General features: G+C 36.6%; 1 protein-coding gene across 1 annotated transcript; it reads right to left on the bottom strand.

The window, feature by feature from the left end:
• Window positions 1–594: 594 nt before the first annotated feature.
• Window positions 595–15,626, bottom strand: atl3 (atlastin 3). Its single transcript, XM_062999799.1, has 14 exons — window positions 15,537–15,626; window positions 12,321–12,550; window positions 11,726–11,860; window positions 10,642–10,746; window positions 10,514–10,564; window positions 10,255–10,311; window positions 10,032–10,124; window positions 9,337–9,475; window positions 8,509–8,636; window positions 8,373–8,429; window positions 6,303–6,374; window positions 3,044–3,235; window positions 2,728–2,967; window positions 595–2,607 (listed from the first exon to the last, which is right to left on the bottom strand). Exons 2-14 carry the CDS (start codon window positions 12,522–12,524, stop codon window positions 2,545–2,547), a joined length of 1,536 nt encoding a protein of 511 aa, XP_062855869.1. The 5' UTR covers window positions 12,525–12,550; window positions 15,537–15,626; the 3' UTR covers window positions 595–2,544.
• Window positions 15,627–16,371: the final 745 nt, after the last annotated feature.

The following is a 16,371-nucleotide window of genomic DNA, read 5'->3' as shown; positions in this document are numbered from 1 at the left end:
TAACACATCTGGTAAATTTTTACAAATCTAGATTAGTTTTAAGTGTTGAAATAAGATTAATGAGAATGCATGTTGTCATTCAGTAAGTAACTGCTTTACACTGACCAGGGTGGGCCCAGAATACTCTGGACATGGCACCAGTCCACTGCAGGGCAACACATTTAAACGTGTACACCATGTGTACAGAGTTTAGCATGTTCTCTGAATGCCTGCATATGTAGTGTAGGTGCCACATAGCACAATTACCCTGGGTCCTTCATCAATTCAGACTGTGATTGGCTTTGTATGTTCCCCCCATGTCTGCCTAATTTATCTCTGGGCTCTTGGTATCCTTCCAAAATATGAAAAAGTTTGCCTGGCTACTCTAAATGGTCCTAGGTGTGAGAAAGTAAATTGGTAAACGTGTGGTACCCTAAGAAAGATTTCTTCCTACCAGACCCACCCTGACCCTGATAGATTAATTATAAATGCTAGGTAAAATGCTTGTTTTATTTACCAAGTAATATTACATTCAAATTAAAGTTGTCTTTGATAGAAGCAGAGCCATAATCAGTTGATTTAGTAATATGTGTAACAGATTTAATAAAAACAGCAGACTTGAGTGTAACTTTATTGATGAAATGCACAACAAAACGATATAGTCCACTTTCTTAGCACCGTGGATGAACCTTAATGACTATAAACAAGCAGAGACCCCATACTGAAAACCAGACCAAACATTTAGAAAAAGTTTTATATGAAAGTGACCTATATGCTGAGGCATCGCAGTACTTAGATTTATAAACACCAATTACATTCTACACAAATGCCCTGAACATACACTTGGTTTTAGGCTAAACATTACAATAGCGCAATTTCTTTGTCACTCAAGATATGTTAACATACTTCTTTATAACTGTGATGTGTTTAAGCTGCAAACATGGACCTAAAAAAAACTGAATGTCATTACAATGTTATTTAACAGTACTTGACCTGATCTAGATATTAAAAAGGTTTTAAATGGACAGGAAAGGCTAAATCAACTAAATAAGTGTATCACTAATTCACTGATGTATTACCCAACTAATTAAGTCAACTTGCACTTCAACTTGCACTTCATCTCTAATATACTGTTGATCATCTATTAGACATTCAGTAATTTATAATAGAGGTCAAAACTGCATTTACTAAATTTTTGTAACAGCATTCTTGGAATGTCAGTGATTTTTTTGTAGCTGTTCTTTTTTTGTTACTAAATGATTATTACACCTGTTAAAATTCAAGTTTGTTTTCCATAAAATTGTTTTAGATTTTCTGAAAAGTCCATGGTTGTGTAAAGCTTGATTGGCAGTGGAATTAGAATGTCATTCTATACATTTAAATGACAATACAGAACTTCACACACAACCAAATGAATCTTTGTCGCTGTATGTTTAGTTTTTCTTTAGCAGATTATGTTGTCTTTTTAGAAAATCGATTTCTTGGAAGAAACAATTGGTGTCCATTCAGTCACAATCAAAGTAACATATAGAAATAATTGGAATAACTGAAACTGAACATTTTAACATAATATCACGCAACCGGTCATGACCTGTGAGAATGTGTTATATACAAATAATCGGAAGCAATTCATTACCAGAAACTACATTTTTAAGATGTAATGTATCTGACAGGTACAACTTCCACTAGAAATAGAGGATAATACTACTAGCAAACAAACGGTAAACATGGAATATAAAACAACCCTACTGTTCAGTTCTTAAGCAATACTTTGTTGGTAGTTGAATGGCTAACATACCAGAAACAGAGGAGAAGATGCATGAAAGCAATTTATAAAATACAGAAAGCACAACATAATCAATACATGTAAGATAGAAAAATGGAATGTATACATAGTCCCATTCTGGTGCCAAAGTAACAATGCTTTGTAAAAGTTGTGTTATATTTTTAACAATACACTTCATATAAATCTTAAGTGTGAATGAAGTCATATCTTGTCATATATAGAGAGGCACATTTTAATATATACATGAAAAACAATTTATATTAAGTGAAAGTCAATCATATTGCATGATTAACTGCAATGAAAGGTGTCTGTGCATTATACTACTATGGCAGATCTTTGGTTGAATTAGTACTTGTAAACAAATCAGTTCAGCTCCTTTAAGGAGAATAGCTCTTGTGCCAAATCATGCTGGCAATTGCTTTTAATCTATAGTACAATCAAATGTACATCGGTGCTCAAATGATAGCAAAGAGAAAAATGATACAACCAGTATGTGTCCGTGTGTAAATTCTTAGTTTTAGGAATTTACTACAGATTGGAATATCAGGTAAATAAATAAAACCTTCTCAATGTAGTGTGAAAACAGCCAGCCATACATTTGTTTTGAATAAACAGATAAAATATTTGCCGCCCTGAATGACAGTGATTGTACAACGTAAAGAAAAAGTAAGTGAGATCATGTTTAAATGCCATATTTTAAAGATTTGGTGTCTAATAACTGATTAAACTTGTGCTGTGCAGTTTGCATCTCATTTGGTATATTTGATTTGCCTGAGAAGCTATCTTGTTTTCTTGTCTTGTATAACTGCTGGACCTTTGTTCTTGTTTAACACATGTGTAGCCTAGATAAAACAAAAGAATGATCAAATGTCACACTAACTAGACAAATATAGAAATAAAACACTGTTTACATAATTTACACCAGATTATTATTTGAAACAATTATTTTGACTTTCACATACCTGATCAAGCATTACTCCAGCAGTCTTGTCTATGGCAGTGCCAACTTCTCTGTATTTTCCAGAGTAGCGAATGAAGGCCCAGGTGAGCATAGCGATCATGGCCAGGCAGAGCATACAGTCACACGCGAAAGAGATGCTGACCAAGCCGACAAAGAACGAGACTGCCGAGAGCACGTACAGGAGGCAAACCACAACAAAAAGCACAGCTGGTGTCCGGAATGCACTGAAAAGGTTCTTCGACTGAAAAAGAAAGGTTTTAAAAATATGAAAATGTTTGACTATCACATAAGTTTTTCATCTTATTCATGTCGCTTACCTCATTGTGCTTGCTGTAAGATTCCCAGAGCTCGTTTAGCGCAATCTCCAGCTGAGCCCGGTACCGCTCGCAGAAGTTCTTCCCACCCATCTTTTTAATACTGTTAAAGTGATGGAGAGCCTCACTTAGGAAGAACTGATGCTTTTCTAGCAGAGATTCAGGAGCTACATAAGGCAGATGTCCACCACAGACCTAGCACGGAAAATAATGAACGAATTTATTGTCAAGTTTATTTTTAAGATCAATTCAGAATATATTTGTTTTTAATAGTTGGGTAAAGTTATTAAGTTATGTAATTTTTACCAAGGCAAATGTGATTTAAGTCTCATGTAAATCAGAAGTTTTGGGCATTTGGCATTTTGGGAATTCATGTTTCTGCAAATATTATGTTGTGTTTTTTCAACTACAAATGAAACTACTGTGGCAAAAAGAGTAATTAACATAATGTATATTATCCAGAGTGAGCAAGCTTGTGTGGTATATTAATGTGGTAATAGCCACAATGCTGATAACAGCAGTGCCTGAGTTCCAGGGGGTTGAATCCCGGTCTGGGCCACGATAAATAAGGGGGTTGTGTCAGGAAGGTCCTCTGGTGTAAAAACTGTGCCAGATCAAATATGCTGTCAAATTGTCTACTGTGTTGACCCCTAACTAGAGCAGCCAAACGGAAACATACAGTGTATCACAAAAGTGAGTACACCCCTCACATTTATGCAAATATTTCATTATATCTTTTCATGGGACAACACTATAGACATGAAACTTAGATATAACTTAGAGTAGTCAGTGTACAGCTTGTATAGCAGTGTAGATTTACTGTCTTCTGAAAATAACTCAACACACAGCCATTAATGTCTAAATAGCTGGCAACATAAGTGAGTACACCCCACAGTGAACATGTCCAAATTGTGCCCAAATGTGTCGTTGTCCCTCCCTGGTGTCATGTGTCAAGGTCCCAGGTGTAAATGGGGAGCAGGGCTGTTAAATTTGGTGTTTTGGGTACAATTCTCTCATACTGGCCACTGGATATTCAACATGGCACCTCATGGCAAAGAACTCTCTGAGGATGTGAGAAATAGAATTGTTGCTCACCACAAAGATGGCCTGGGCTATAAGAAGATTGCTAACACCCTGAAACTGAGCTACAGCATGGTGGCCACGGTCATACAGCGGTTTTCCAGGACAGGTTCCACTCGGAACAGGCTTCGCCAGGGTCGACCAAAGAAGTTGAGTCCACGTGTTCGGCGTCATATCCAGAGGTTGGCTTTAAAAAATAGACACATGAGTGCTGCCAGCATTGCTGCAGAGGTTGAAGACGTGGGAGGTCAGCCTGTCAGTGCTCAGACCATACGCCGCACACTGCATCAACTCGGTCTGCATGGTCGTCATCCCAGAAGGAAGCTGACGCACAAGAAAGCCCGCAAACAGTTTGCTGAAGACAAGCAGTCCAAGAACATGGATTACTGGAATGCCCTGTGGTCTGACGAGACCAAGATAAACTTGTTTGGTTCAGATGGTGTCCAGCATGTGTGGCGGCGCCCTGGTGAGAAGTACCAAGACAACTGTATCTTGCCTACAGTCAAGCATGGTGGTGGTAGCATCATGGTCTTGGGCTGCATGAGTGTTGCTGGCACTGGGGAGCTGCAGTTCATTGAGGGAAACATGAATTCCAACATGTACTGTGACATTCTGAAACAGAGCATGATCCCCTCCCTTCGAAAACTGGGCCTCATGGCAGTTTTCCAACAGGATAACGACCCCAAACACAACCTCCAAGATGACAACTGCCTTGCTGAGGAAGCTGAAGGTAAAGGTGATGGACTAAACCCAATTGAGCACCTGTGGCGCATCCTCAAGTGGAAGGTGGAGGAGTTCAAGGTGTCTAACATCCACCAGCTCCGTGATGTCATCATGGAGGAGTGGAAGAGGATTCCAGTAGCAACCTGTGCAGCTCTGGTGAATTTCATGCCCAGGAGGGTTAAGGCAGTGCTGGATAATAATGGTGGTCACACAAAATATTGACACTTTGGGCACAATTTGGACATGTTCACTGTGGGGTGTACTCACTTATGTTGCCAGCCATTTAGACATTAATGGCTGTGTGTTGAGTTATTTTCAGAAGACAGTAAATCTACAATGCTATACAAGCTGTACACTGACTACTCTAAGTTATATCCAAGTTTCATGTCTATAGTGTTGTCCCATGAAAAGATATAATAAAATATTTGCAGAAATGTGAGGGGTGTACTCACTTTTGTGATACACTGTATATTGAGCAGAGTTACATAAGATTTCTTTGTTTTATGAGACAAGCAGTATTGAAAACAGAATTATTGTCTATCTATCTATCTATCTATCTATCTATCTATCTATCTATCTATCTATCTATCTATCTATCTATCTATCTATCTATCACTAAATTTTATGTTATCTATTTAAATATACAGTAAACAAACAATGTTTTATTATAAAGAACCACATTGTTGGGCATCCTTGCTTGTTGGGCATTCCATTCCAAAACCATGGGCATTGATATGGGCTCTGCACCCTTTGCCGGTCAGCCTCCACTCTACTGAGAAGGCTTTCCAAAAGATTTAGGAGTGTTTGTGGGTATTTGTGCTTGTTTAGTCAAAAGTGAATTCATAACATCAAGCACTGATGTTGGATAAAAAAAGCTTGAAAGCTTGAAGCTTGCTTTGTGCGTGAGGTCAGTCATGCTTTACAAAAACAGCCTTCCCCAAATTGTTGCCACAAAGAAATTTTTTTTTTAAATAACTGATTTTATATACCTGTTAGCAGTGGGTGTGGCTAATACACTTTAATAATTATGGGGTATTCACATATTTTTGGCCATATAATGTAACTTAGAAATAAATAGGAACTAACAGAATCAATTAAAACAAATTTAAACTAAACTGCTTTAAATAAAAAATATATATAATAAAAAATATACACACACTATCAAACTAAAACAATTTAGCAAAGTGCCTCGTGTAGTGTATTGTCTCTGATTTGAATAAAATAATGTTTGAAGATGGATAACACTGAAAAGTGATCATGCAGACACAGGTACAGACACAAAATCTAAAACAACGATTTTAGAGGAGTAAAACAATCATTCTTCACTGAAGATTCATGATGTGTCTGTGTAGGATTACAGTATGATGATTCATCCTCAAAACACATTACTTTCACTACACTGTGAATCTGCAGGTATTGACACAATGTGCAGTGGACCGATTTGAAACTACATACCAACCTTTTCCATGTTTTTGTAGTACTGGTCCTTAGCGGATGCCACTGCTGCCAGATTGTTAGCCTCGGCTGTCGCCTGCATGAGTCAACACAATCATTATGTCGTTTTCAAGGTGTGGTTGGAACATGCACAGAAACTGGTAATAAGTGGGCAATGCATGGGTAGACAATGCATGGTAGATTCTTTTTGACAGTCAGAGGATGTATCACAAAATAAAATAAAAAAACCCTTTTGTTCTATTTGATTGTTGTACAATTATTAGCTGGAATAATTTAATCATGTATTAAAGTTTCCCTGAACAAGACATCATACATAATAATAGTTAACGTACTGAATTCCTTAATATTTTATGCTCACACATCATTACATCAATATTTTAAATACTTGTATCTATTAATCTCTCCGAATACACTCTTTGGCACTGCCTCTACATTTTCTATCCACCCTGTAATAGAAGGTTGCTAACTTTTAGCTAACTAGCTGTCAGAACTAGTGTCAACATAAAAACATCAATGTCAACATAAAAACACCAAAACATAGTATTTTTAAACCAAGGGTCACTCAGGTTAGGTTTTTCTCCATGACTTGTTATTTTACTGGGGAGAAAATTGATGGTAACTACATGAAAAGACAGAGGTCTCATTTCAGAATAATGAGACAGACAATGGCTATAAAAAGCTATATAGAAAAATAGTTAACAAATCAGATGACATATCAATGTCATAGAAACATTTAAAGGTTTGCCGAAAAGCTTTTTTTTTTTTTTTTTTTTTTCATTTAACAAATGTAAGCATCTGAACTTCATTGCACACTACTGACACTTCGGCTAGAACTGGGTTCTGGGACAGATTAAAAAAAAATAAAACAGAGCTTTCTGGCAATAAACAACACTTTAGGCATAAAAAGAAATATGACTATACAGAAAAGAACCTCACTTGTTTCACATTGTTGGGTATGGAGGTATCGTTTCCTCTCTCCAGAGTTCCTTGGAACATTGTATTTTTCTTTTTTTCTTTTCTCCCCTTTTTCTCCCTTTTAGGGCGTGTAATTGCCCGATTGCGTCAAGCTTCCTCTCCACCAATGCCGATCCCTGCTCTGATTGAGGAGAACGAAGCTAACCCACGCCCCCTCCAACACGTGGGCAGAATGCCGTATGCATCTTATCACCTACACTTTGACGAGTGCAGTGCAGCTCAGCATTGTGTACGGAGAGACACTCTGAGAGCACTCTTTTCTCATCTCTGTGCAGGCGCCATCAATCAGCCAGCAGAAGTCGTAATTGCATTAGTTATGAGAGAGAGACCCCATCCGGCTTAGTCCCACCCATATCTGAACAACAGGCCAATTGTCATTCACGTGGCTGCTCAGCCTTAGCCGGCAGGTGTATATACGATTATATACGATGTACTCGAGATCCCAGCTCTGGTTCCAGCGTGTGTTTTGGACAGGGTTTCAAAGAAGTAATGACAACTGAATCAAGATTTTGCCCTGGACACCCTAGTTTTCTAATCCAACCCCTGTTTAAAGCCTGTAGGGTAACTTGAAAATTAATGTCCACATAAGAGGGTTTTGTCAAGCATTATAGGAGATTTTGTATTATGATGCTGGCAAAGGAAGGCTGCAGACAGTGTGGAATGCAGAGTTGCCAATAGTTACAGCTACATGCATGAATGTGGTCTGTGTAGAAACGAATTGGCCTGAAGCCTAAAAAAAGTCACACTTTGTAAAAAAGGCAGGTAACATTGTACACATCAACACAAGGAGTACTTCTCGCCTGTCAGTGATATCCGCATGCATGCATGTTGTATGGCTTAGGCAGCAGAACTGAGATAAAGAGATAGTTCAAAGAGATAGTAAGTACAGTTATTTTCCTCAGAAATCACTGACATGCCCTTCAAGCTGCAACATCATGCCCCGAAATAAATCCTTTTTAGCAGTACTTTAGTACGGTGATGACTAATATCTACTCAAAAATCTTCAGTCCAGCAAGATGTTCAGTTTGGGTCTATTTTTGAAAATGTGTATGACAAAATTATTTACATATGAAACCACGTCAGAATGAACAGTGATTACCTCTAGCATGGACTTTGGATGTGGTAGGTCTTCACCCTGGTATATTTTGATGTACGACTAAAACAAAGAAATAAATGAGAATTAAATAACAACATTATGTCTGTAGACCAGGTAGGTGCATTAGAAATGTGCTCACCTTGAAGTACTCGAGCAAGCCTCTGCAGGTCACCTTGTTTCCATTAATCTCTTTTACAGCCATCGTGTCAGGGTCCAGCAGCATGGGAATGAGACTATGCAGCCCCTTTTTAAACTCTGGAGCCACGTCTACAAATGGAGAAAAAAAGTATTTAAACACTCTTGTTTCTTTTTAATTAGCACTTTAATTATAAACATAAACAATTTATATAGAAAAATATTCAGAATTTCAGATACAACTAATTAACATTAGAATTTAAATTCAGGAATAAATGTCTCAATATAAATATAAATATAATATCTAATATATATATATATATATAAATATCTCAATGTAACATTATGGACATTAGTAATGAGCTGGTAGTGTGTTGCTGCTATAACATCCTTTATTCTTTTGGGAGGGTTTTAAACCATGAGCATTGATTCATATTTACCATCTTTACCTTCTATCACTTCCGTTGAAAAAAAGGTAAACTGATGTGTAAATGTTGTTTTCTTACAGCAGTGATTCGCCAATATCCGCAATGAACAGTTTTTGATTGTGATGTATATAAATCTAAATGCATTTTTGTGCTTGTAGCTTCTAATTGGTGTGTGTGGGGGTGGGGAAAGAGCTCATAAATCTGGCAATTTAACATAATATTCGCTGGTCACAGATTGTTTATTTTGGCCAGAAATTAGAGTGATACCTTGTTTCAGTTTCATTTGTAATATGGGACCAATACAAGCTGATTTACTTTAAATAAGCTTTAAGTTAAATTCAAAAGCATGAAATCACCTTATACATATATTAAAAATCTGTATGTATATGAAAGCAATGGTGTACCGCTGAGCTGGCCCTTAAAAGTAGGGCTTGTAGCGACCTTCAGTCCAGGGTGAGGTAATAGATAGCACATAATGGATGTGAAGCAGGAATGAATGTGCTGTCTCACTGTCTGCAGCTCCTTATGTTGAGCATCCTTCACCTAGAAAAGAGAGGACAATTCTAAATACTTGCTGTATAAGTATGTCAATCATATATATAAAAGAACTAAACAAAAAACAAAGAAATATATTTTCATATATAAAATCAACCAAGCCAAAAAGTCATAAACAGCTGGATCAAATCAAAACACATTCAATAAATACATTAACTGTTAAATTAGTAAAGCAATGTGATTAAATACAAAGAACTCACTGCCATTATAAATACATATACATATAAAATACATAACAAAAGTCGGATCTGTGTCAAAGTTTTAGCATGTTTTGCCCCTGTCTGTGTGGGTTGTTTACCAAGACCTCAAGTTTACAGTGTATATGCCACTCTAAATGTAACTAAGTGAGTGAATTAATTAAAGTGTGAATGTGTGTTGCATTGGACTGCAACTCTGTCCATGATGTATTACCACCACGACCAGAATGAAGCAGTTACAAAACATACATAAATTAATGACAAAGTGCCTCACTTATCTTTGCAGTCAACTAAAATGTTTTAACACAAACCATTAGTTGCTTTCATCAAGCAAAAATTATACCTACTTGGAGCCGTTTATCCAAAAATTGATTGCCACCCTTCAACCCAAAGTCATACTCGTAGGGGAAGCTCCAGTCTCTGATTAGAAACATGAGTGACTGAAAAAAAGCAGATAAGAGGAAATGTGAGTTCAGCAAAATGTATGTGATTATAATAACACTACTACACTCCAAACTACCAAACTATAAAATGTACCATTTTAAGGACTAACAGATAGATTTTTCTTACCTGGAAAGGTTTTTGAAAGATTTCGTCCATTGCCAGTCTGCCATACTCTGTGAACAGCTACAAGTATATACAATTAAAGGCACATAAACGGCATTATATGAAAATAGGTCACCAAATACTGCCATCACTTATCATGTAGTTTCCAAAACAACAAAAAAGGTTTATGTTCTTCACACATCCTTTGTACTTGGTTGCCTCGAAAAAAAAGTACACACTGACCTGTAAAAACCCCAAGCCTAATAAATTTAATTTAATTCACCTGTAGCTGCTGGAGGTCATCTTCTTGAATATTCTGAGATAGGTTGTAAATCTAAACAAAAGTTTATATTAGTTAATACATTTTTAAATTTGATGCTTTAATATTAAAATGCATGGGTTATGGTGCACCTGCATTGAGCTGGTCATGGTGCTAAGGGCAAAGATTGTGGCACAGTCTTTCACAGTGGACTGGTGATCAAACGCTCCCTGTGTGTCCATAAGCAACACCGCCACCTAGAGGAAAAGAAGATGGCAACGTGGCTGTGAAGAGTTCATACTCAAATCACATTCATGCAAACATTACCACTGCACTAGCCAGAGTATGAGTTTTAAATTCATTTCCATTGAATTTAAATATCACTAAATGTTATATTTTACTGCTGGTACACGAGGCATCAATTAAGGATTTAAGTGATGTTCTTTTGCTTGTGTGTCTTTAGTTTGTGTTGATTCTCTTAATAAATGCTACAGGCTAATCCTGTACAGCAGCAATGCTACAGCCAGTCATGACACACTCACACACATACGGTTACATTCTTGCTCTGGTACATTAGAAAAAAGGGTACAACATTTTCAGACAACAAAGGCAAAAAATCCAAAACCATCAAACTAAAATGATGCACACAATTGATTACCAGACCGATTACCATAGAGGTGCTATAGGGCTACCCTCACTGCTGTTACAACTACAAAATTCCAAACTTAATTGAGAATAAAAGTCTGGACACAGGAAATATCACTAACTGTAACTAACTATATGTTTACTAAAATACACACACATACATTTTGCATCACGAATAGTGAAAAACACATTGAAGATGTTATTGGTTAATATTCTAATAAAATAAAATGTTGTTGAAAAATTTATTGAAATGTATTGAAAATATGCATTTTGCCTATGTGTCCAGACTTTAGTGACACCCTGTATATTTCTACAATAAATAAAATAAAAAAACAGTCCTGACAAGAAATAGGCTTTTCCAGCATCAGCATTATAGAAAGGTATTAGTTCAAAGCGCTTAAAGATAGTAACATCTTGGCTGAGGCGTTTCCTGCATTTTGCCCAATAAATCATACCCACCGCTAATCCTGTACAGCAGCAATGCTACAGCCAGTCATGACACACTCACACACATACGGTTACACCACTGACCAGGATAAAGTGGTGGTAAAGCAGACAATGAATAAATGAAAAAAGCTGATCTATTAATACCTCTTTGCCATTACTTTTCCTCACAGTGAAGACTTCACTCCAGATCTGGATGCCAGTGGTCTCAGGCTCTGAACCACCTCTCCAAGAGAACCCTGTCAAGGGCTCATCCTCCCGGCCAAGCCAATCTTCCCCTGGCTAACAGAACAAAACAAACAACAGCTAATTGTGACAAACTACTTCTTAATTATTACTGTTAGGAGATACTGCTATCATCTACAAATCCCAAATCATCCTTATGTAGTTTTATAAACATTAAATGATAATGGAGCTATCTAATTGTGACTAACACATGCAAGCAGGGGTTGTGAAAGATAATCAGTATCAGCTAATGTTTTAGCAACCATAAAAAACAAGTTTAGTTTAAATTTGAGAAAATTAACACATAAATAATAGGGATTTATTAACAAAAATGTTTCGTATTTTCATCATTTGAGCTGTTTTCTACTTTCCACTAGCAAGTTAGCATCTAAAAACACTAGTAATTAATAAATAATTACTTATTTTTTTACTGATAGACCTCACACACATTGACTTTTAAAGAAATGTAATGCTCAGTTAACAGTGATTACTGTATGTTATGTGTAGGATTACTGACCTTCCTGTACATGTAGCGAAGCATAAAGTCCAAGAGAAAACTTTTGCCCTTACGGAAGGCACCAGCAACGGACAGCACCACCACTTCCATTTCTCGGACTTCAGGTGCTAGAAGTATCTTTTCAATTGCCTTTGTATCCAAATCAAAGGAGTGTTCATTTTTATTAACAGTCACTATTTGTACTGGGCCATGTTTATCATACATCTTTGGTTCTTGGATGTGGAAGCCTTCTGTGGATAGCAAATACACATTTAGATTGAATGATTTCAAAAGCTTAGACAAACAAAAATACAGAGTCTATGTTTTACTGAGTTGAGTCTAACTTGCTAAACAACTGCTGTAACATGTCACAAGCCTAGATCTTACAAATTCCTCTAAGCCCTTAGACAAAAAAAGGTCTGTTGGGTTCTTTTGAGAAATTAAAAGCATGCTTTACTCCTCTCACAGATTTACACTCTACTGAATAAAAGCCTTTGTTTCTGCCATCTTAATCACTCTCACCAATAGGCAAATCAGTCTAGTCATCACTGCGACACAATCACGTCAGATAAACAGGTTTTTTTTATCAGAACAGTATATTTTTTAGCAAGAAATGCAGACCGACAAGTTTTTAAAACTTACTTTCATCTTTCCGGGGTCTAAATTACGGTTGTACGGTGAGGTGTGAGTCAGAACACAAGCACCAACATGCCACATATTTGTCACTGATTAAAGTTTGTAGGTATTTTGTTTCATAGGTTTAATCCAATCACAGACAATATTGAAATCATTAGGTAACGACAGGATCCCCCAAAGCATAAGATTTGTCACAACAACTGCATTATTAAATAGATTTTTATTAACAGTAAATAACAGTCATAAACAGTCATATTAACCAAGTTCTAAGGTAACCTACAGAAAATTATTTAATACAGTTGGATTAGATTTGGGATGCAGTGACCTACAGATGTTCTGCTTTTTAAAGCAACTATGTATAGTGATCTGGAAAGGACATATTATAAATATGAATGTACTGATAATCAGATCACATATGTATCTATTGGAAAGTGCAAGCTAACAGTTTATTAACAGTTAGACAAACTAATTTATTTTAGTTTTTATATATGTAGCATTTTGGTATCTTCAATGATCTTATTATTCAATGCCTGTTTTAAAACTGTGTGAATTATATTTCAAGCAGGATAAACAGTTACACCACCCAGAAAACCACAGATGGCACAACACCACATCAATGAAAAATATTCAATGCCAATTTCACAAGCATTTGGGACACTAGGTAAAATGCAAAAAAGAAAGAGGTTTTATTATGCAATGCAATGCAACATATTTCAAAAGTACAGACAAAGTCAATGAAAAACTGAAAGATTTGTAAAAATGTTCTGCTATCATAATTGGTATAAATGGAGCACTAGAAAGGCCTAGTCAGTTACCACAATGGTTCTGAAAACATTGTCAGTAAGAATGTTTTGTCAGTGACAAATGACATTTAAGAAAATTGCCTTATGGACAATTGCCATACTGGTAACAACATTAATGACATAATACATAAATCATTCCAAACAAATATATTACCATTTTAATAATTTATCTGCATATATTGGTCAACAGCTTGCACATCCTACAATTTTTTAGAAATTTATATGCTAAAATTATTTAAATTATTTGAGTTAAATGTGGTACAAATTACTAGGTGAAAATTAGGAAACACCCTGGACAGACCGGCTGCCATCACAGGGCACACACATTCACACCTAAGGCAATTTTAGTTTCTCCAATTAACCTGACTGCATGTCTTTGGACTTTAGAAAAAAAAAAAAAAAGCACCCGGAGGAAACCCACAGGGACAGGAGGAGAACATACAAACTTGACACAGAAAGGACCCAGACGCTCCACCTGGGAATCATATCCAGGACCTTCATTTTTGCAACTGCCCTTTTTGTGGTAAACTGTTGGAACAAGTGCACACAAATTTAAGATATTCATAAGTACATTGTGGCGGCACTGTCGCATCACAGCAAGAAGGTCCTGGGTTCGATCCCCAGGTGGGGCGGTCTGGGTCCTTCCTGTGTGGAGTTTGCACGTTCTCCCCGTGTCTGCATGAGTTTCCTCTGGAAGCTCTGCTTTCCTCCAACAGTCCAAAGACATGCAAGTGAGGTGAATTGGAGATACAAAATTGTCCATGACTGTGTTTGACTTTAAACTTGTGAACTGATGAATCTTATGTAACGAACAACTACAATTTCTGTCATGAATGTAACCAAAGTGTGTAAAACATGACGGTAAAATCCTAAATAATAAATAAAGAAGTATATTGTGTGTTTTCTAAAAAACAAAATTTAGAATTATACATAAAAAAAAGTCCTTTAACTTAATGGCATGACCTATAGTAGTTACAACAGTACTTAATAGTATTTTGACTTCAGATCATGATTTCTTTGTGACGATATAATTGGGGATAATTTAACTGCAAACATTCTGTACAGATCTGGATACATGGATCAAAGATTTTCACAAGCCAGCCTGTCAGTTGGATAAAGAAAAGCCAAACTTTCACCTTTCCCTTACAGGACATGAACTCCCAAGATTGGCATGACATGCATGTCAATTACAGCTGCACTGACTAGATTGAAACCAGGAACAGCATCACTGCAAAAACGCAAATAGGTGTGTTAAATCATTCCGGGGAAACATTACAGCTATTCTAGTGTGACAGAACACCTAACGACCCACATTCCTGTCAGTAAAATACGTTGAAATATCAGCCATTTTTAGTTTGTACTGAACTGCAGAGCTGCACTGGTCAGACTGGCATGGCGCTACATGAAAAACTCACTCGAAGAAAGCAACGTGTCATGTTTACACCAAAGTAGTTACTTTAGTAAACTGGATAACATAAACAAAAGAGGGTTTAACTTTGGAAAGACGACAGATTAAGCCAAAAGGATGCACGTTTGTATACCTGCATATAACCAATTATAACTATCAACAAACAACAAATATTGACAAGTAACAATGATGTCGCTTATTAGGCATTTCGACAATGTTATTAACATCATGTTTGTTCAGACTGAAAGTCGTTTTTACTGCAACATTAGTAATACGCTAAAGTAAACTTCAGGAAATAACATTTCATCATTTCAACTTAAACACTTGTGAACCATGTAAACATCACAGTAAAGTTAACAGCTGCTCACTACTGCTAAAAACATGCCTTACCTTGTGTTTACTTTGATTAAATGTTTCACTTCGCTTCAGGTTGAGCAGACTCTCCACTTGTCTGGAAATAATTACAACACTTGATCCAATGCGAAACAAACTAAAGTGGGCAAAATCGATTTGCTCTAAGGGAGTTGTAGTTCACACGTAGCGAGCTCGGTTTGCGTTTTCAGGCAGCTGAAGAATGTGGCGCACCCATGTGTGGCGCGCAACTAACCAGAGGAAAAACTACAGCTCCCAAGTTACTCAACAATCCTAAAGTTTAGCTACTCGACACAGATTTGAGGGAAATACTTTGGCACTCTAACATGAAGGTTTAGGGTGGTTTTTAAGTTTCTGTTAATGTGTATTTTCTAGTCATTTTGACTGATAACTGAGGGGTGTCCACTAAGCTTCCAAATAAATGACAATACACAAAACACTTTCACCACATACTGTTCATCAAAATCTAGACAGTTTACTACCTGGCAGACATACAGTATGTGGCCACTGAAAATCGCTTATTTACAAAAGGTGGTCGAAATCAAATCAAACAGTTGTTATGATATTGATACTGTGAACAAAATAATGATTATATAGTCCAATCCAGAGCAGCATTTGTAAAAATCACTTCATTATATATTTGATGGGTTTTATTCAGAACCCAGTCATTCTTAAAAAAGAAAAAGAAAAATCCTTAAAACACAACAAAATAGACCTCTGACTATGGTTGCCAAATGTCAGCCTTGGAAAATGTGGAGAATTATCACAAATCCTTCTGTCACCTTTACACATGGAAACCCACCTCCAACTTGTTGAACATCTTATTTCAAACCCAATGGCATTTATATAAAGC

This window comes from Trichomycterus rosablanca, chromosome 8 (genome assembly GCF_030014385.1).
Source record: "Trichomycterus rosablanca isolate fTriRos1 chromosome 8, fTriRos1.hap1, whole genome shotgun sequence".
Classification (NCBI taxonomy): Eukaryota; Metazoa; Chordata; class Actinopteri; order Siluriformes; family Trichomycteridae; genus Trichomycterus; species Trichomycterus rosablanca.
Note: the sequence above shows the minus strand (reverse complement) of the source record. Positions and strands in the feature narration are given on the sequence as shown.

What these genes read in the sequence shown, in the direction of transcription:
- atl3 (XM_062999799.1), bottom strand. Translation starts at nt 12,524, where the DNA reads ATGTATGATAAACATGGCCCAGTACAAATAGTGACTGTTAATAAAAAT. An exon ending in GCTTGCTCGAGTACTTCAAG is followed by an intron (nt 8,430 to 8,508) that starts GTGAGCACATTT and finishes TCTTTGTTTTAG; the next exon opens with TCGTACATCAAAATATACCA. An exon ending in CTGGAGTAATGCTTGATCAG is followed by an intron (nt 2,608 to 2,727) that starts GTATGTGAAAGT and finishes TGTTTTATCTAG; the next exon opens with GCTACACATGTGTTAAACAA.